At 48.2% G+C, this 20,139-nt stretch overlaps 1 protein-coding gene across 2 annotated transcripts in view; it reads right to left on the bottom strand.

Annotated features, from left to right (window-relative positions):
• Positions 1-4,905: 4,905 nt before the first annotated feature.
• Positions 4,906-20,139, bottom strand: part of LOC144168839 (uncharacterized) — a 38,634-nt gene continuing 23,400 nt past the window's right edge. Inside the window, exons 8-9 of one of the 2 annotated variants that reach the window (XM_077697821.1) lie at positions 16,882-16,998; positions 4,906-6,361 (exon numbers count right to left, since the gene is read on the bottom strand). In XM_077697821.1, coding sequence (XP_077553947.1) covers positions 6,237-6,361; positions 16,882-16,998 — 242 coding nt within the window. In that variant the 3' untranslated portion in view covers positions 4,906-6,236. The remainder of the gene's footprint in view (positions 6,362-16,881; positions 16,999-20,139) is intronic. The other variant, XM_077697820.1, reaches the window with a different exon arrangement.

Genomic DNA, 20,139 nt, shown 5'->3' with positions numbered 1-20,139 from the left:
CGCGATCCCCGACGATATTGCTTCGTGCAGTGATCACACAAAATTTCGTGAGAAACTAACCTATATCGGCAACCAAAACGACGCCACCTAAACACCACACTTGTGTTCTTCGTCTTTTTTAAGTCTTATTTGTTTGTCTTGTTATTACACTGCTGTAAAATTTATTCTTAGTCTTGCTGTTGTCACTCAAGTGTTCATTCCTTTTTATTTCCTTATTCCTGTTGTTTCTTGTTAAAATATGTGATCATTGTCACTTTTTTTAGAGGTTACAACCTCGACATACTCCCTGTCACTCGAGTGTTAATTCCCTTCCTTTTTTTCTTTTTTGTTGTTTCTTGTTAAAATTGCGGTCATTGTTACTCTTTTATGAAGTTGTTGAAATCTTGATGTAGGCCGTCACTTGAGTGTTCATTCCTGTCTTTTTTATTTCCTTATTTTGTTGTTGTTCCTTGTTACCTTCTTCTGAAGATGTTGCAACCTTGATGTATGCCCCCCATTATGTAATGCCTCCAGGCTCTTAAGGATGAATAAATGAAATGAAATGAAATCATCATCGAGGCGACATCTTTTCAAAATTGTGGTCTAGAACAGTTGAGTGCTCTTTTACAGCGAATGGAAGTCAACAACACCAACCTTTGAAAAATCAATGAAGAGATCGAAGACGTCCAGCCAGAGGACGCCTTCGAGCAAGAGTACGACGACAAATCTAGCCAAGCCGTTGGCCCTTTCAAGGAGAAGACGGTGGCAGTTCAGGCGAGTGCCATTACTTCAGTCAGGGTTAAGTCATCACATCCTCAGCGACCTGCCCAGTCTTGAAAACAGAGAGTGAAGCTACCCAAGCTGCGCCTGGACTGCTGCAACGGTGAGCTTTAGGTATGGCAACCTTTCGGGAATGCTACCGAAAAGCAGTGCAAAGGCAACGAAGGGCTCTGCAAGGCAGCAAAGTTCCATTACTTAACACCACTGCTTACGGGACCAGCTATGCTAGCAGTAAAGGAGCTCTAGCGCAGACGATGGAGGAATGCCTCGAAGATGCTGTCGAAATGTCGCCGCAAAGATTTGGTGATAAAGAAAGAATTCAACAAGAGCATATGGCCAAATTGAGGGCTGTTCCCAGCATATCTTTGTAGAAAGATGTATGTGGGAAATGCCACTTGTGCTATCCTGTGCAGACCTACATTGGTACACTTAAAGGACTCAGAATTAGCAAGTCATCATATCTGACAATGCTAAGCGACGTAATACTTTCGGGGCTGCCTAAAGAAATGGCCGTGGACTTCCACAAAGGACTAAGGCAGTTTGACAGATTAATAGAAGGAAATGCGTTTGACGATTGGCTGAATGACTGATGAATTCAATGATTCACAAGCCATGCCTCCAAGGCCTTTCAGTATTACATCAAGGCCCACCCAGGGTTTGTTTTGTTTTTTCCAGGTCGTGAGCAGATATCCCACCCCAGGTTTGTGGCCGCTTTCGAGTGTCCAGGCAGCCAGACAGTATCTATGATAGTAGAACCTCAGCATTCGCTTGTGATTACGATACGAGTTGTTTCTCAAAACTGGTTATGAGTGGTTCACCATCCTTCGCGGCGGTATGCATCTCACAACTGTGCACACCTCCCTAAACATTTTGAAAAAAAAAAAAAAATACTTTAACAGCCTTTGCAGCTCAATAGAGCCACTAATCAACTGGTGAAGACTTCAACAAACAATCCCAAGAATAAATAGTTTTGCACATTAGTTCCTGAAGACCGTTCACTCCCACTCCCAACAGACCCCAAAGCAGACACCACAGGAAAGAGAAAGTGCACTGACCTTACATGTGGCATCAACAGAATCACAATGTCACAGCCTGTCACCATCTGCTACAGCCACGATCACGTCACACTTCCTGTTGACACCACGTCAACAGCTTGCTTGGGTTCTGCGATGTGGCTACGCTGACTTGTGTGACCTGGCTGTGTCCTTCCCAGAAGGTGGAACTCCTGCAGATGAAATGCTGACTGAAGCACAGGCAGACGTAGCAGGCTGCTCTTGAAGAGGATCTTGTGCAGACGAATCAACCGTCCACAAGGCAGGACACGACACATCTTCCGATTTGGAACACAGAAGTTCAAGAGGATTGGAATGCTGACCCAGCAAGAATGCTCGCTTCAGTGTGCTTGAGCATTGCACGAGCTCAGCAGGTGTCTTATAAATCTAAGTGCTCGGCTGACTACTGTTTGCACAGATATGGTGCCAAACATACTTTAACGTCTTCCTCACCCCTACAATATGAAACCCACCCTCTGTCCTACGTAACCATTACTAGCAGGACGGTACAGTGCACTAAAAACAGCACAAATGCCACTACACTGATGGAAGTCGGAGTTTTGAGGGCACAAAGGCACTTCTGTTGTCACACACAACCTGGAGCTCCTTCGTAACTAATCCTGATGTCACTGTCACCACAATGTGCACATCCAGCCAACTGGAAATGCAGTACTGATTATCGAAAACGCGTCCTGGCAAATTCACAACGCAGTGTTTCCACGGGCACAACGGGGTGTTCCAATCCCATGTCTAGAGCTCGGCCTTCCCTTACAAGGTTCTCGATGAAATCGAGACCTTCTGGCTTGGCTATCGCTGAGACACAGTTCAACGCCATGGCCAGCATGACGGAAGCCTGCCAGCTCTGGCCCAGAAATTCACCATGTGCTCACAAATCCCAGCCGGCGTTCTTGTCGTAGCGCTGGGTGTGGGGTAGAATTGCGGGGCACTGCTCTTGACCATAATGCGGCAACACAGGCACCACGAGCGCATAGTGCGACCCCAAAAACCGCACTACGGTGGAAAACGCCTGCCCCCATAAACGCTGCCGTCTGCGGTATTCATTGAAGGCCAAGAGGCTCCAGGTCACCCGTCTGTAGCGTAGAGCCTGCTGGGCAAGGTGCAGCAGTTTGTGGTCCACGTACGATCTGTGAAAGCAGTTGAGTGAGCTGTCAGATTGTTCCGACCACGTCCTTGGGTGCAACTGCTGATGCTTCTTGGTGTTCGTGCTCCGAACGAAGCTCAACGCACAACAGTTTTTTAACAGTTCTTTCACAAGCACAGCGTTGCTGGAGGTCCGCGTCGTGGAGTGCATGGTCGAAACGCTCGCAGAGCATAACGGCGAGCGAAGGAGCTGTTCTGGCAAGGCCGTAAGCCCTTCTTGCGGCACAGGAGCTAGCGTAATGAAGCTTCATTCACTCACCAGCATCATCAAAGCTGTTACAAAAGCGGCGACGGACTCGCCTGGGAGTTGAAAACGGCAGGGCTGTGAGCGATATGTTCGCGGAACAGGGAGATGCAGCCTCTCTAAAAAGCATCGCTGGTAGTTGTCGGTGCGGCAGGGCCATTTGCGGTCTCGTAGGCACACGTGGGTGTCAGTCTCCCTGTCGTTGTTCGCTTCCAAATAGGGGTGCTGCCGTCTTGATGCGTAATGCCCAGACGGTGATAGAAATCTAGAAATATCAAGCGCGCCGTGATCGAGACGGCATGGCGCTTGCAGTCGAGGGCGGTTACACAACGTGGAAAACTCGCTGTCAGCGTGGAAACGCGTCGAGAAACGAGGCAACTTTAACTGCAATGCACGAGTTCCCCCACACCGCTTTGTTTTGAGCACCGCATGTGCACCACAAAACCACGAGGATAACGAAAACGAAGCCAACAAGTCAGTCACATAACTAGCCCCATCTGTAGCCGTAGCCATTACCGCACTGGCGGTAAAGTCAAATTGCAATTTCACGTAGCCTGCGTGGGATGCTAGGCGCAGGCCCCCTTGTTTTACACCATAATCACTGTGCGCATAATCGAAATGGCACAAATTTCGCGGCGAAGTTGCTAATGGCATCTCGGCTGGAATATTTCGCGTACGCGCAGTCGGCCATGCGAGCGAAAAAAACATTGCGCGTCGATCACGCTACGCGGGCCGAAATACGGCCGCTTGCTGAGGAGTATTCCTCGGCAAACTCTTTCCGCTGCTACGCCCCGCGCCTTTGAAAACCGCTCGGCGTCGGCTTGGTGAAGGCATCACGAGGGCTAAGGCGGGCTTTGCGCCGCCTGGGATGTGAAGTCCGTTGGTTACACGTGAAGTGCGCTCCTCTCGCCGGCAACATAGGGCAGCGCCCCGAATTTTCTCGCTCCCTCCCTCTTCCCCTCTCCCCCCGCTGTTTACACAGACATGTTCAGCCCCACCATATTCAACAATAACACGGAAAGCAGCCTAGTGCGAGCCGTGGTTACGTCACAAACTGCGTCCTTATTTGACCTTTCTGAGAAGGGCTTAGCCAGTATTCGCACATTCAATACGACCACACACGAACTGCACTTTCCTTCCCTACCCCCGCTGGCCACCGACATTCCTCCTCATCAAAGCTTCGCACCACCCTTTCCAAAAGTGCTGTATTTTAGATGTGCAAAGTGGGGGAGAAGACAACCACTTTCTAATCGTCTGCACCGATGCGGACACTGCTGGCTTTTTTTCCCTTGCCAGGTGACATTTTTGCCACTGACGACCTCATAACGTGGCAGCTGCGATGTAAAAATTGAAGTGCGCACCGCCTAAAACAAATACGGAGCAGCCTAGCGAAACAGCCCTGCCAATGCATCTGCGAGTGGGGACTGTGACCGCTCGCTCGAAGAGGAGAGAAGGAGGGCCGTTTGCGAGATGACCAACCACTGCCTTCTATTATTTGCAAGCAAGGAGCAGGTTACACGGAAATGTCCCCCGAGGGATTGCGATCCTCTCCTGAAGAGTGAAGACGGAACGGCACTCACGAGATGACCCCTTGCTGGCTTATTGGCGAGTGCACTTAGGTGGAATGACGTTGGCAAGGAGTGTAAATTGGTGGTCTCTGAATGTACAATTTGCCTACTGCATGAATACCTGTGATCCTGCCGTCAAATGATTGCCAACTTCACTGGGCCACATTGTGATCAGCAATCAATCAGCATTATTATTTGTCACAGTTTTGGCAACAGATCGCTGTGCATTTTGGTTCAAGAAAGGTCGAGCAGGTGCCGATGTTACTGTCGGTGTAGATGACATGGCAATTGTACTTCAATACAGATGCAGGGAGTCTACTCTACCATTGTACTCCACCCCAGTGCAACTCGATTTCCATTTCTGCATCTCACAGCTGCACCTCAGGTCTACATATGTTACAAGGAGCTCGATGAGAACCACTCGTGAGAACATGAATTTCAGCCTGCCAAAACCACGCTGTGCTTGTCTAGCAGAACCTGGCCGATAACAGCAAGTGACCACAAAGAAAGAAAGAAAGAGACAAAAAGACCTGCAACGCAGCTCCGATGTCCCTGATAAGCTTAGTGCAAAGCATTCAGCATTGCTTTTGTACGTCATAGAGACCATGATAATGTAGCCCGTAGGTGAAATGAGCGGCTCATGTGATGGTTTACTGGCCAATGCCTGGACATGCCCTTTGAAGCGGCTTGTGTTATCAGCGCGTCACTATGGGGCCAGTGTTGCTGGTAGGGTAGGAGAGCTCCATTTCGATTGGTCCACCACAAGAACTGCTCGAGTTGCTACCACCTCTCCTTAACATTCTCTTTCCCCACTCTCGCACCGCTTCCAGGGAAAGTTCTGACTGCCGATTCGAATCACTAGTACTAGTTCTGGCATTGTTCGAAGCACAAGGCTGACCATTGAAATAAAATTATGCTTTATACTGTAAAGGTGAGAAAAGCATTAGTCAATGCAGTCCAGCCCGCTTATAACAAAAACATCGGCATCAGGAAACAGAAACGAGTTAGTTATGCCTATTTTTCACTTTACCTGAACATAAAATATATGTGTACAGATGGCATCGGGAAACAAAGGTTTCTTGATTATAACCGGGATTTAATTAAAAGCGGGTTTGCTATAAGTGGGTTATACTGTATATCAAAAATGTTTCGGTAGCGCTCATGAGTTAATATTCTATTTCAATTATATGTGGCCTGGAAGCTTTCAACCACAACTGTACACACTGAAATAACAGTGGAACCCGTCACATAGCTGTGTTGCTCCCCAGTAATGGCCTTAGGACCTTCGAGCCCTTTCATTGCACCACCAGTTCTCCCAAAAAATAACAAAAAAAGAGAGAATGAAAAGACAGAAAGAGGGTGAAGACAGCGAGTGAATTTATTGTACATCTCTAAAAATCGCAGAACACCACAACAACTGAGCCGACTCCACAGTCCACAGAGCAGGTGTTGTCAAGTGCCCAGACAGCAGCCGGAGTTCGCAGTGCCGAGTCCGTGGGAACATGTCCACTGGAGAGGCCAGAAGGAGGCGGAATGGCGCTCCCACTTTCCCTGCCTGGGGATCGTTGCTGCACACCCTGCAAAAACCGGAGAAGTATACGATCAAAACTGCAGAAAGCTCTTCTTTCAATTCAAAAGTACCTTAGCACCTGCGGCTTGCTAATTTCACCCGAAAAGTGTGCCGCGGTCGCCTTTACGAGGCGGGATTTATCCCGCTATCCTCTGGTCATAAATGAAACAGAAATACCATACGTTCACAACCATAAATTTCTCGGAGTTACATTAGATCGCTCGCTATCTTGGGCCCCCCATATCCGTATCCTTAGAGAACGCCTGCATTCATTTGTGCCCATTTTCCGGATGCTGACAGGAAAAACATGGGGCTGCTCAGTGGCTTCGCTACTACGACTTTATAAGGCACTACTCCTTGGCCTTCTGCGGTACAGCCTCCCAGCGCTGATTGGTTTGTCTAAGACAAACTTCAGAGTGATAGAGTGTGCGCAGGCTCAAGTTCTGCGCATCTGCCTGGGCCTTCCAAGGTGCACATCCACGAATGGAACTCTCTGCGAAGCAAGGTGTATGTCCGCCCAGACACTCCAAGCCCAAGAGTTCCTTCGCACCAGCCTCCGTCACGTAACCCGGTGTGCTGACCATCCTCTAGCACAGGTGTCTTCCCTGCATGTATGGAGCCTCCTACCGGCCAACTTCGAACGCCCAAGCAAGCCTGCCTTTCCGCCATGGAAAGCTGCACCATGGGATATAGGCCTCACCATACCAGGTATAGGCAAGAAATCATCTCTGCCTCAGCCAGCCTTGCGATACTACACGCTGGAGCATATCAGTTCGCGTTATCTTGGCCACATTCAGGTATATACAGACGGATCCGTGAAGTCTGACTCGTCAGCCATTGGAGTTTGGATTCCGTCGGTTGGACTAACTGTGAAAGAGGAACTCAGTCACAAGACGCCGTCCACCTTCACTGAGTTAACTGCTATTAGGGCGGCACTCCTTCACATCACCAATAGTCCCGCTCGACAATGGGTGATTTTTACCGACTCGCGGCCTGCCTTGCAAGCACTGATGAAGCCATCCCACCGCTGCGGCCAACTTGTGCGTGAGCTAAACGCATTGCACACACTAGGGCTACGAGACGGGCACCGCATCTCGCTTCAATGGCTACCGGGTCATTCCGGCATCAAGGGGAACGTCATCTCTGACGCAGCAGCGAAAGAGGCGCACAATCTGCTTGTGTCTATTGGAATCCCGTATTCCAGACAAGACGGAAGTACGGCCGTGAATGCGCTTGGATGGAAACTGCAGTTATCAGCTTGACAGGACCCTCTTAAGATACCCTTGCCTCTGCACGCGATTGACCCTCAGTGCAGTTTCCAGTTTCCGCGAGGTCTGCAAAAGAAAACTGAGGGTGTCCTTCACCGACTACGCCTGAACGTTGCCTTCACTGGTAGTTTTCTTTTTAAGATAGGCTGGGCGGACTCGCCATTGTGCTCTGTGTGCTCTGTGAGAGACGACATACAGCATGTCTTGTGTTACTGCCCGAAGCATACAACTCAACGCGAAACAGCTAAAAGAACTCTAGTGCGACTGCTACGAGGACACTCTTTAGAGCTGCGTCACTTTCTTGGTCCGTGGCAAAATCACGCTGACGCGGCGCGAGGGACAAAGGCTCTCTTAACTTTTCTGTCTGACACGGGACTAACCGATGTTCTTTAAACTTGGGATCCTCACATTTTTTCTCCAGTGCTGTAATTTTTTTTTTCTACGTTCCGAACTGATTTTATTTTCTTCTCCCTCTTATTCATTGTTGGTGCACACTTCTTCCCCTCTTCTTCTTTTTTTTTTTTTTTTTCACCTCGCTATGTTCACCCCCATCTGAAGTAGCAAGCCCCGCCGTTTGTGGGGCTAACCTCTTCAGTATTCATTAAAGTTTTCTCTCTCTCTCTGAATGCATTGTACAACAAGCTGTCAAAAGATTCCTGGGGCACTGAAGACTGCTTGTGCACTTTGAACGTGAAAGCCTGGCAATAGTTATAAACAAGTTCTTTACTGCTAGTAAGTCTCTTCCTTTGCTTTCATTTCTTTGTGTTTTGGCGAAAATTACAGCTTCGACCAGGCTCTTTTCTGCTACTCACAAAACTTCACATTCAGCTATCATGCGGCAAACACTACTGTACATTCACGCGTATAACGCTCCCCTGCATATAATCCCCACCCCAACTTTCAGTCCGCCGGAAAAAAAAAATCTTTGCGTATTGCCAGCACATTTGATACAGGAGAGGTTGCACCAAAGCTACTACCTACTATGTGGACAGAAAAAGCATATATTTAGCAAGTACAATACACCGACTGCAAGGCAAAAGTCACAATTCACTCCATGTCACTGCTCTCGCTAGACCTATCACTTGAGCCGCAGTCCTCACTGTTGTACACAAGGTCACCTTCAGTTCCACCCATGTTATTTGTGATGCAACATTTCTTGAAGCTGCGGAGGAGCTTCACGGCACAACGCGCATTGCTGTGAAGCCGCACTAAAGGAAAAACCCTGCGTATTACCCGCACCCATACTCTGCCACAGAAATTTTCGCATTTTTTGGTGTAGGTTATATACTCGCGAAAATATGATTTTGCCTTTTTGACTCAGAGTTTTGTGAAACAGGCACGTTACCTCCCCAAAGCTCTCAATTCCTGGCCAGTACCCCAAGTGGGACGAAGAAAGCAATAGGAGCAACAAGTTTTGTTTCACCATTGGCAACATCTGTGATAACACTGTGGTGACACATCGGGCAGCCATTGCAGGGACCCGTGTTTAAATTCCGACAGACCACACGTTTCTTGTTTATATATTTTTTACAGCAGCGGCCATTTTGTAGACCAGATGGCGACGACAGAACGGGCACAATTAAGGCCTGAATAACTCATTGCACAGGTTCAGTTGCCACTACTATCTCAATATTGAACACGAATGATTTACACTTCGGGCGCGACCCTTGAGAAACCTGTCATCCTTTTTTTCTCATTTTTGCACGTGGACTACACAACTAATCTTCAACACACAGACCACGAAAAGGGCTGAACACCGGATGTCATAGCTTTGCCACCATTCTGGTTCATTATGACGAAACGAAAAAGAAAGAAAGCCCTTTGTAACTACAAAATAAAAATGGAGTTGGCTCGAGTTTGCCTATACTATACATGCATGCCTATAATATACACAAGAGTTTGCCTATACTATACATGCATGCCTATAATATACACAAGAGTTTGCCTATACTATACATGCATGCCTATAATATACACAAGAGTTTGCCTATACTATACATGCATGCCTATACTATACACAAGAGTTTGCCTATACTATACATATGTAGACTCAGAGGACAGTGATGCCCTGGGGAAACAAAGAGATCAGAAAGAGAAAAAAAAAGAACGAAACACTTGGCAAGTTGCTCAAACGGCATAGCTCATTTAGAGATTGTAGTGATTGTACGGTTTAACGCGCCGACGCAACGCAGGCGATGAGGTGCGCCGTAGTGGAGGGCTCCGGATTACTTTTGACCACCTGGGGATCTTTAACGTGCCCCGAAATATCGTCCACACGGGCGTTTTTGCTTTTCGCCTACGGCATAGCTCATAATTACAGATGAAAACGAAAGTGACGCAAATTTTACCTGTCTTTACCCGTCCAGTCCATCTAGTGCCACTGCCACGGTTGTGAGCTACACAGTTTCGGTGGGATAGGACTGGATGAACACTTCAAAGCCAGCAACATCACTACCCTTTAGGTAAAGGACCAAGGGAGCCCGGTACTTTGCAACGATCTGATGGAGAGGCCCACTACCCATGTATTGCAACATGTTAGTACCAGTGCAGGGCTGGGGTAGCACTGGAAAGGATGAATCACAGGGCAGGCTGCAAGTGCAGGCAGGCCTCAGAGTGCTCCCATAAAGTTTATTACTCCAATCTGATTCCTCACCTTATTTATAGCTGGTGGCTTCTTCTGACCAACTGCCCAAAATTAGTGCCCCTTTTCGCTCATCTCTAGAACTCCATCACCAACACTGAACAACGGTTTCCGAGTTCCTGCTTTAACAACCACTTTGGATTTGACCACGTTTCCACTACTTAATGAAAAAATGCTTAATGAAATGCTTAATGAAAAAACACTGCTGGGGTATTCGCAGGAAGTTTTCAATGTGTACATGAGTTCCTGTATGCCTACAACTCCATCCTGAGAGGAGGGGGATGAAACAGCACAGTCAATAAAGATAAGTGAAATGATGATCTGGTGTCCCATTTTGCTATTCATGCTAGTCAGGTGCTGGAACATGATTCCGCTACACAAGTGGGATGAAATATTGCAAGGTGCATTGCAAGGAGCTCCCTGTTCCATTTCTGACATGCACTGACATTGCCTCTGCTTCCTTGCTTCTCATCAAGAAGAGACGAGATGAACCACTCTCCTTTCTTTTCTTTTTGCAGGCTGTCGACATATTCACTCAACAAGAGACTGTCCCCAGCTGACCTATATTTGCTCGTTGTTGGAATGATGCAAAAAAAGGCGCAGACGGGACTTACACGGGACACAGTGCAGTGGCGTGTCTGCGTTTCATCCATGTCTTTTTTTCTTTGTGCTGTCCCAAGAACGATTTACTGACACACCCTAGCTTACACCTTGCTACTTATACTCCCACACTCGCCCCTTTCTCTTTTTGCGCACCACTTGGAGACTCACTTGGCGAGAGAATGTCGCCAGTGGACCTCCAGTAGCTCACACGTCCGTCCCAGCAACTCGCATTCCGAGCGTCCCCAGTTCTACAGATCTCAGCAGCCTCTGCATCCCTGTGAAGCCCTTGCCCCCCAACTGTGCGACTCACTCAGGCTGGCAGGACACACAGACGAGGCGCTTGATGCGGACGTACTCGCGCAGCACTCGAATGGCCCTCGCACATGCAAGGCACGGGAGAGAGAGGACGTCAGCTTGCACAACAACAAAGATGTGAGCAGAGTTCTATAGAGCTCATTCCCATTTCTGTCAAGGGAACAGGGAAACTAGGATGGAAGCGAAAAAGGAACAGGGCATCGCACTCGGGGGAGAGAAGAGCAAACCCAGGCAGCCAAGTTTTGCCATGAGACAGCAAGCAGAAGCACGGAAGTGCCTCAGCTCTACTCTATTGGGGTACGTGAACCCAGATGAATGTAGCAGGCAACATTCATTGCGAACCGCAAAAGAGCGAGGCTCGAAGGAGGGCGAATAAAAGTTTTCCCTCTTTCTCTCGCTCTCCAAGTAAGGTGTCCATTCCTATGAGACGCGATTGACAAGGCAAGTGTGGCTGCCACAGTGAGGGTCTTTCGTGCAGGAGGAAGAGGTCAACCGTTTGCATGGGAGACCTTACTGAGCTGACCTCGCCCAAAGTTCGACTTCAGAGTGAGAAAACTTCTGCCGTACGAGAGAAGAATTTCTACAATAAAGGCACCTGCACGCTGGCTGCCACCACAGCGATTAAGAGCCGAGTTGCCTCTCCACATGACAAAATGCATAGGACCGTAAAGCTAAGGAAGCTCTCGTGCAGGCAGCAGAAGCTATTGTGCAGGGCTAAGTCGTCCTGTATGAGACCAATTTAAAGCACTTAACTGCTAGCCGTGATCTCAACAGTGTTTGCAGGTCAGGATGGGTCTGCTTCTCATGGCAGCAGTGCAATAACTGAACAAGGCCACAAGTGCAGCCAATCATTGTCCCCACACCTTCCTTCTTTTCCAAAACCACACTCTCCTGGGCCCATTAAAAAAAGAAGAGGTCAAAGGCCGAGGACATCACGGGCTGGCCCAGCATTGCTTGCAATGGTGGCACTGAGAAGCTTTCGTGGTGGAGCATGCCTGAACGTGGAAATGAAAGGCACTATTTTACAGCTAGAGCCACTAAACAAGCTTCATTTCGTCGCTATAGGCACAGCTCTTTTGTAGCTGAGAAGCTGCCCACCATAGAGTGCGAACTGGAGGCAGACATCTACAGTGGACGTTTAATCAACAGACACCGCTGAATTACACCTGCCTGCAAAGCCTCACACATCTAGCCAGGGTTCGTACAGGATTCAGGGACAAGAATTTAAGCATATTCCAGGACTTGCAAGGCCCTGCTAAGGCATTTTCAAAGGTGCAGCGAAGACGTGCACTAGCACTTCACTACTGTTTTTTTTCACACGCTAAACGTTTCCTTCTTTACATCTCAAAAAATGACACCAAGAAAGTCTCTTTAGAACAGCTCAACCTTTTGGAAGTGGACAACTTTACAGTTTAACCCCCCCTCCCCACAGTAATACTGAGGGAGCTCTACAAAAGCCACGTTATCTTGAAAATTTTCAAGCTCTGCAAACGCTCTCAATACAAAGTCTCGGAAAGCGAGGAACATAACTTAATACCCCCTGCCATTCTCATCCCCCAAATTTTTGTGCTCATTTTAAGGGGGGAGACTGACGACTCTACCGGCTCTGCCCACCATCACACCTGTCAAAATAAAATATTTCACTCAAGCCTAGGACCCAGACGCACAGTGTTTGTTTATCTGTGCTCATTTTTATTTCACCCTTGAGTGCCAGCACCATTCGTTTTCGTAAAACGAATAACATATAAAATGAATACAAGGACAAGGCAGTGCAGAAAGCAGAATAAAAAATTGGAAGGGGACCGATGCTAATTTCCCGCTCGGCCAATGCAGGAATTTTGTTCTGCACGAACCAATGTGCAAATGTAAAGCAGCACGCCTGTACTTCCAAGGTCACTTTAACTTGCAAAAGCAGCACTAGTGCACCTCCAAGCTGGCTTTTTTAAGCTGTGAAAACCCGGTCACGTAACCAGGTCCCCTTTTTGTTGCGGGAAGAAATAAAGGGTTCTCAAGGATTTCAAGGACCTGTAAAAACCCTGGTCTAGCTCAACAAGTCAGAGATGCCTGCTCATAGACTTCACAAGGTTGGAGCCACCCCAAGGTGTCATAAAACACACAGCAATAAAGTGATGGCTGTGGAGAAAACATTCGATATTTCCGGACTCTGCTCCACCAAGAACATTCGTGTCCTCCCGCTGTCGGCAAGCCAGGGACATGGTTCTTGTTCACAGTGAAAACTCAGCACCACAACTCAAAGCTTGGGACCATCAAAGTCTCCTCGGTCCTTTCTTCGTTTCAGCCACAATGACACCCCCTTCCCTATCTACTCTCTAATCCACGATCATCAAGCATCAACATTTCAAAAGCAGCAGCTCAGCATTTTCAAGCAACTCGGAAACATCAGACATGTTTGAAGTGTGGGACAGTTGCAAGTTCGGCGAGTTGATAGGTGTTCCTACTTCATCACAGTGCGAAAGACGGGACAGACAGAAGAATAACCACAGGACAGGCGCCGTCCTGTGGTTATTCTTCTGTCTGTCCCATCTTTCACGCTGTGATGAAGTATGTCTGAAGCGGTAACACGCTGGTACACCCTCGTGGCTGTGCAGTCAAAGCAGACTATATCGAACTCGTTTACATCAAATTATACTTTATATCGAACTATTTCTGCACACAACACATTTACAGTGAGAATATATAGCAGAAACCACGCTTACATCAAACAAAAACACCAGCAACAACCGATATATCGAACAAGAAATGCCACAGAATTGCCCCCACAAGTGGCTTTCCCTTGGGGCGGGTAAGTACCGGCAGCACACCCCTCGAAGTGGTCTAGCCCGACTGGTCACCGGCAGCGGGCAGCTCTTTCCCCTCACTCCCCTCGCTCTCCCTATCGTGACTGTGCCATCGCGCTGTGTACGGCTAGCCATCGGCACCACCCCCGCCTTGCAAAAGGTGAGCCCGGTCTGCCCACCATGCTTTCTTTTTCGTTCGTTGTGTTCTCGTCGTTCGCGCTTTGTGGGCTTTTTCAGAAGTGTAGTTGTGGTGACTAGCACTACTACTGCCACTAAAGATAACCAACCGTATTTAGTGGCTCTGGCTAGTGCGAAGCTGCAACGTTTCCCTTTCACCGTGGAGCTGGCAATCGTAAATCAGAGATGAACTTGATGAGAAGTCGGACGTCCCCGTCAGGCACAAGATTCCCGAGGGCACTTTGTCGAAGTAGGTTGTGGGCAGGTGCTACTAAAGAAACTGCCCGAAATTTCTTCAAATGTGCCGGCTTGTGTGTGCCAGTGATGACAGAAAATCACGAGTGCAACGAACCCACTTCCAGCGGGCCGACGGAATTTCCAGATGCCATTGCCGGATCAATGGTCGGCGAGTTTGCGAGTGGGGATGATGGTGTCGTGACCACGGGAAAGTTTTGAAGACCACATTGTTGAGCGCAAGTGAAAGCGGGCGCAACGAGGAAAGCAGCGACGATCCTTTCCTTACAAACTCCGAAGTCACGGGTGCACTTGCGCTAGTCTGATGCTTCTTTGCAAATGTGAAGGTTTGCGGCCTCAGCTGCTCCGACCGATTAGACAGAGGGGAGAAGTGCGTACTGTCTCGGGCAATGAGGTCGTTCAAGCAGAAGAAAACACAACTGTTTTGTGCGAAAGTACGGCAGTTTCACCAATAAAGTGTTTTATAAATTCTATGTGCTTTTATGACATCAAATTTGTTAGCTTGCTTATATTGAATTATCCCCTATATCGAACTGATACGTGTTTTTTTGTGAGTTCAATATAATTGGGTTAGACGGTATTGTGATGGAGCTGAATAATCTGCATCACACACACACTACTTTGGCAGCCTTCGTAGGGCCATAGTAGTACATGGTTTATTTTTGTACAGTCGAATCCCGCTACAACGAAATTGACAGGACGCGCGAAAAATTTCGTTGAAGCGAAAATTCGTTGAGGCGAAATCCGCCCAAACACACCACGGAAAGGCCAGAAAAATAGCCCCGTATGTTTCCGCATCATTGGCAGCAAAAAAAAAAACAATGTTTAGAAAAAGGAGTGACGCGCAATAACGTCATGTTTATTCAGATAACAAACATACCAATGGTTATCTGTGTTCACTGCACGCAAAGAACGCGTTACGGAGGGGGGTGAAGAAATGCAGGTGCAAAACGTATTGCTGCACAACAAGGTGTGCCCACCCAACTGATTACTTGGAGATAGCTGCTAGGCTGTCGGAAGCCCCTCTTTCTCTTGTGGCAGGAGCAGTGCCGTTATCTTATCCTCTGACAGGGCACCGCAGCTACTGACCTTGGCAGGCAAGACGCGCGCGCTTGCATTAAACATGACCGCGCGCTCACGACTAAGATAGGATGACTTGGCTTCAAGACCAAACACGCAAACATGATTTTTGCTCTTGACTATGAAGAATGGTAGAAGGAAAACGGCAAGGACAGCTGCTCACGAGTCACAACGCATACATGACGGCGCCGCGCCAGCAGCGGAGCCAGCGGAGCACATTCGTGCGATTTCAATTGGATACAGTTTGGCTGTAGCTCCGGCTTGGCGAACCGGGCCTGTGCCTCATGTAAAGACGGCCAGCCACATCGTTATCACCATCAGATAATGGCGTCCGCCTATGAGTTTTTGTTTTGTTTTGTTTTGGGTGGCGGTGTGGGCGCACAGCGCATGTTTTCGGTGAAACTAAGCGTCCTGAATGTTTAAAAAGTTACAGATGGCTGTCGCTATGCTTATTTTATTGTAAAATAATTGTTCAAACCCAGCCCAATTCATCGAAAATTTCGTTGAAGCGAAAGCAAGCCAGACAAATGGTTCGTTGTGGCGAGGACTTTGTTGCATTGACTTCTATGGCTAGCTGACGGGGAATTGGAAATATTTCGTTGAAGCGGAAATTTCGTTGAAGCGGACTTCGTTATAGCGGGATTAGACTGTAATGCTTTCTGATCACCCGCATGTGCCCACACCAATGGCACTTCCCCCTCCCAAGTGTGTTCTTGCTCAGTGACCAAGACAGGTGCCTTCTTTCCGTCAGTGTAGCACTAAACATCTCTCATTCCGTAGCTTTCTGAACTGATTCAAGTTTGCTTCGTAAGTGCTTTCTAAGGCTCCTAGACTTTTTTTCTCTCCACCAGCACACATTGGCAGCTTGCATTCATGTCAGAGCCAAGGATAGGCATCCTCCCCACTCACCATCCCCAGCACAAAACAAGGAAAAGAAAGCACCGTCAGCAGTCCTTGCCCAGCACTAAACACAAATGTAATGCAGTTTCCACCTCTCATCCACAAGGTAAGCCAGAAGAGCATAGAACTCGCTAATCAATGCTGCAGCGACTGACTTTCCCATAGCATCCAACTCTGACGAATGGCGCGCATGGAAACGTCAGAGCTTGTGGATCCTGTCAAGCACATGCAAGAAAAGAAGGGCATGCACCTGTGTACGACTGCACTGCACACCTTCACTCGCAAGCAGCAGTGATGCAACGCTGCCGCTGCTAACACTCGCAAGACAAGCCACGAAACAGCTGAAGTCGAATCCAGAGGAAACTCTTGCACCGCTTATAATGAGCTATCTCACAATGTAACACCTGTTTGCCAAAGGCGTTGTGCAAGGCCTTGTAGAAGGCTGTGTCGGGGACTGAAATACGAGCCATGCGAGGGAGGAGACACTCACTCAGACCAGCCTGACCCACGTTCACGATGGCACAGAGGTCGTCGGCACAGAACTGGCCGCGCAGCTCGAGAAGCAGCATCTCTGTCCGGCCAACCTGGTAGTGTGCAATGCTGACGCCTGTGCAATGATGATGATGATGACAGACATCAGCACACAACTGCAGGGACCACTGTTCTCCTTCAAGCGCAGACACACAAAAAACACAAGTGCATCTTGTGGTGCTCTTGACTGACAGCATTTCTAACCTCCCTCATGGCAATGTCCGCCCAACAAGGGCACAAACTGTTGCCAAGGTGGCGAGGTGTGGAGGCTTGTTGGTGCTTTGTTTCACCTAGACGTGACGTGCACACCAGGCCAAACACGTCGTCCTTCTACGCACAAACAGCCCTGAGTGTTGCATTACGCACTCGGTTGCAGGCTAGGCGGATTTGCATAGATCAGCAGTGTGCAAACGCAACAGTGGCCCACAGCAAAATACATCGCTTGGATATAACAGGAAAAACCGCAATCCTCCAAGCACTGCCCACCTCCTCCTCTAGGTTCCCAAAATAGCCTGCCTTTTCTTTTCCCTAGAGGCACTGCGCTTTTCAGAAATCTTGGTAGCCTCCCTCAATCATGCTGCTGATGTCATGCACGTTAACACGGTACCCGACAAGATGTGGACATGATTTTCAGAAAGTTTCGGACACAAATTTCAGATGTGGGAGCTTTGAAAATTTTGTTTGCCAGTCCAGGAAATGATAACGCAACTAAGGATAAGGCTGCATTGGCCGGTGATTCCTTTTGCACCTCAAGCATCGAAACTGGTTCATGTGAACGTAATCCCAGAGAGCTAGCATTTCTGACTTGCCTCTGGATATGGCATTCTGTTGCGCACAAAGTAGCGCCCCACCGATGCACCACGGTTCAATCCTCCCTGCCACCTGTCAGAAGCATAATAATGGCCCCATAAAGTGCGATAAGGACGTAGCTGTAGGTGCGACTGGGCCCTTGGGCTTTTGTGCGCTTGTTTAATGACAAAGTTAACCCTAACGGAACAGACAACGACCCTTTGACGGTTTGTATGCTCATGTGCTGGTAGTACGTGCTGGCCAACCTTCTGCCTACCCAAGAAAAAATACAACGTGCACGCACACGCACACACACACACACAGGCCTTGTGCACCTCAGTACACCCCATAGAGCAAAAGGCAGTCGCTTATGGGCCCAATAACCAAAAAAAGGTGCTGTACCAAGGCTGACTTACTCACAACTGAGGCCTGGCACCAACATGTGGAGCGAAAACCCATGCGCATGCTTGAAGGCACTGATTGTGACAATTAGAACAAACTCCAAGTGTGGCCCTCAAAAAAGTTATGGCAATTTTACCATTTACAACATAAATGCAGCGCAAGTACTATAACAACAGTGCAGAAAATCGTTTTCTTAAAGGGACACTGAAGTGAATTTGTCAAGCTCCCGTTTTTGCTTGCACTGCGTAGACTGGCTGAAATTAGCACACTTTTCATCATTTATCCCGTTGACAAATCGGTAATTATTTTACAAAGCGCGAAAGAAGAAAAACTACCATGCGCGGTTTGCGGCGGCCGCACAAACTAAGCTGTGACGTTGGGAGGAGGGGGCGCCGTGATTGGACGATGCCCAAGGTTAGCAATCAAACAAGTTTCGGTTTGGGTTTCGGTTCTGTAAAACAACATGTTTGACATCCGATGGCGTCGTTCGATGGGCATTCTCAATATCCCAGTAATCGTAGTACCGCGCTTCTGCCATGTTGTCGGCTGCAAAATGCATAAGATAAGCCTCCCAGGACGGCTTGGAATCGTAGCATTCACTATCCGAGGCCTACGCGTGCATGAACGCCCTCCGCGTACCCGCAGACGCCCAAATGTCATGCGCTTTTCCCCCATATTTGGAGCTTGCCTCACTCATGCCTGTATCGTAAAAAGCGTGTTCGCACCAGGCCAAGGGTCTATTGATTCTGGCCTGTGCCGAATGCCGGCAAGGAGTAGGTGCTTATGGCAACAGCACGCCAACGAGAACTCGCTAGCGCGCCAGTGCCAGGCTGCCCGAGTTTTGTGAACTAGTTCGTGGAGCAGTGAACGTTGCAGCCCAAAAAAAGGTGAACTCAATATAGAAAACATCGGCGGAAAACAAAAAAGTTACCATATAAAAAAAAAAAAAGAAAAGCTTGTACCCGCGGGGATTCGAACTCGTGACGGGCAAAACACTTGCGATGATATACCTAGCGCTCCAAACCACACGGCCACGGGCGAGAGCGATGCTGACGATGGAAATATAAGGTATATATAGTATAACCAGTTTACACTTTTATTTAGTTTTAGCATTTCAAGCAGCTTAGGTGACTATTTGTTGTATTGCGCTCGTGCAGTAAGCGTCCCCCGAGTTTCTACCATAGCTCACGTCTAGCAATTGCATTTCTTAGACGGAAAAGCATTCGCAGATGCCTAGTCGTGGTGCTGACCGCTGTGCTTGTTCGCCCAGCGCAAAAAAGTGCTTCCCGCACCCTAGGTTTACGCTGTACGGTAAAAATATCAGTTGATTTTATTTCCTTAGTACCTATATTGACTTCGCTGACTCTTCTACCCCTTCAAGAGGCCTTATATTTTCCTACTGGCGTACCAGTCAGCGAAGCGTCGCATGTGCACTTGTGCATCGCTTGTGTGAAGCGACCTTGATTTGGAGCTAGAAACAGAGTACAAACTAACGAAGTAAAGAAAGGCACATTCTTCCATTCACAAACGTGTTGTGGCTTAGTTTCAACTGACCGAGCGAATTGCCATGACCCGTCGGCGGCCGGCGGACTAAACGTTGGGCCGACTGACTCGGTCGCGGAAGGTCGGCGAGCCGTGCAGCAGCGCAGCCAATTGCCAGCTCCTCTCCTCCTGACGTCACACGAAAATGCCAAAGAAAATGGGCGAGAGTGCAGAGAGGAGGACAGCATTTTCGAATTGATTTTTCTACTAAATAAATTCGCGTAAACGCGCTCAGAGTGGTCAAAACAGGGCCTAGGGACTCCGGACTACAATTTGCGCTCGTAATCCCGCATTGTTTACAAATCACTTCAGTGTCCCTTTAAACTTTGGCCTCAGCCATCTTGGAACGCAAGTTTCAGGGCATGAATGACCAACATTACCTGCATTGTTTATTTCGCTGAAATCCTAAATGCTACGCATTTCAGTTCTTAAGTGAGTGAGTTTAGTGTAGCTACTGTTTGAAAAGGTTATTGGCTTCATCCAT

Source organism: Haemaphysalis longicornis, unplaced genomic scaffold (genome assembly GCF_048455015.1).
Source record: "Haemaphysalis longicornis isolate Haplotype H1 unplaced genomic scaffold, Haemaphysalis longicornis Haplotype H1 scaffold_2, whole genome shotgun sequence".
Taxonomy (NCBI): domain Eukaryota; kingdom Metazoa; phylum Arthropoda; class Arachnida; order Ixodida; family Ixodidae; genus Haemaphysalis; species Haemaphysalis longicornis.
The sequence above is the reverse complement of the archived record's forward strand: the minus strand, read 5'-3'. Positions and strand labels throughout refer to the sequence as shown.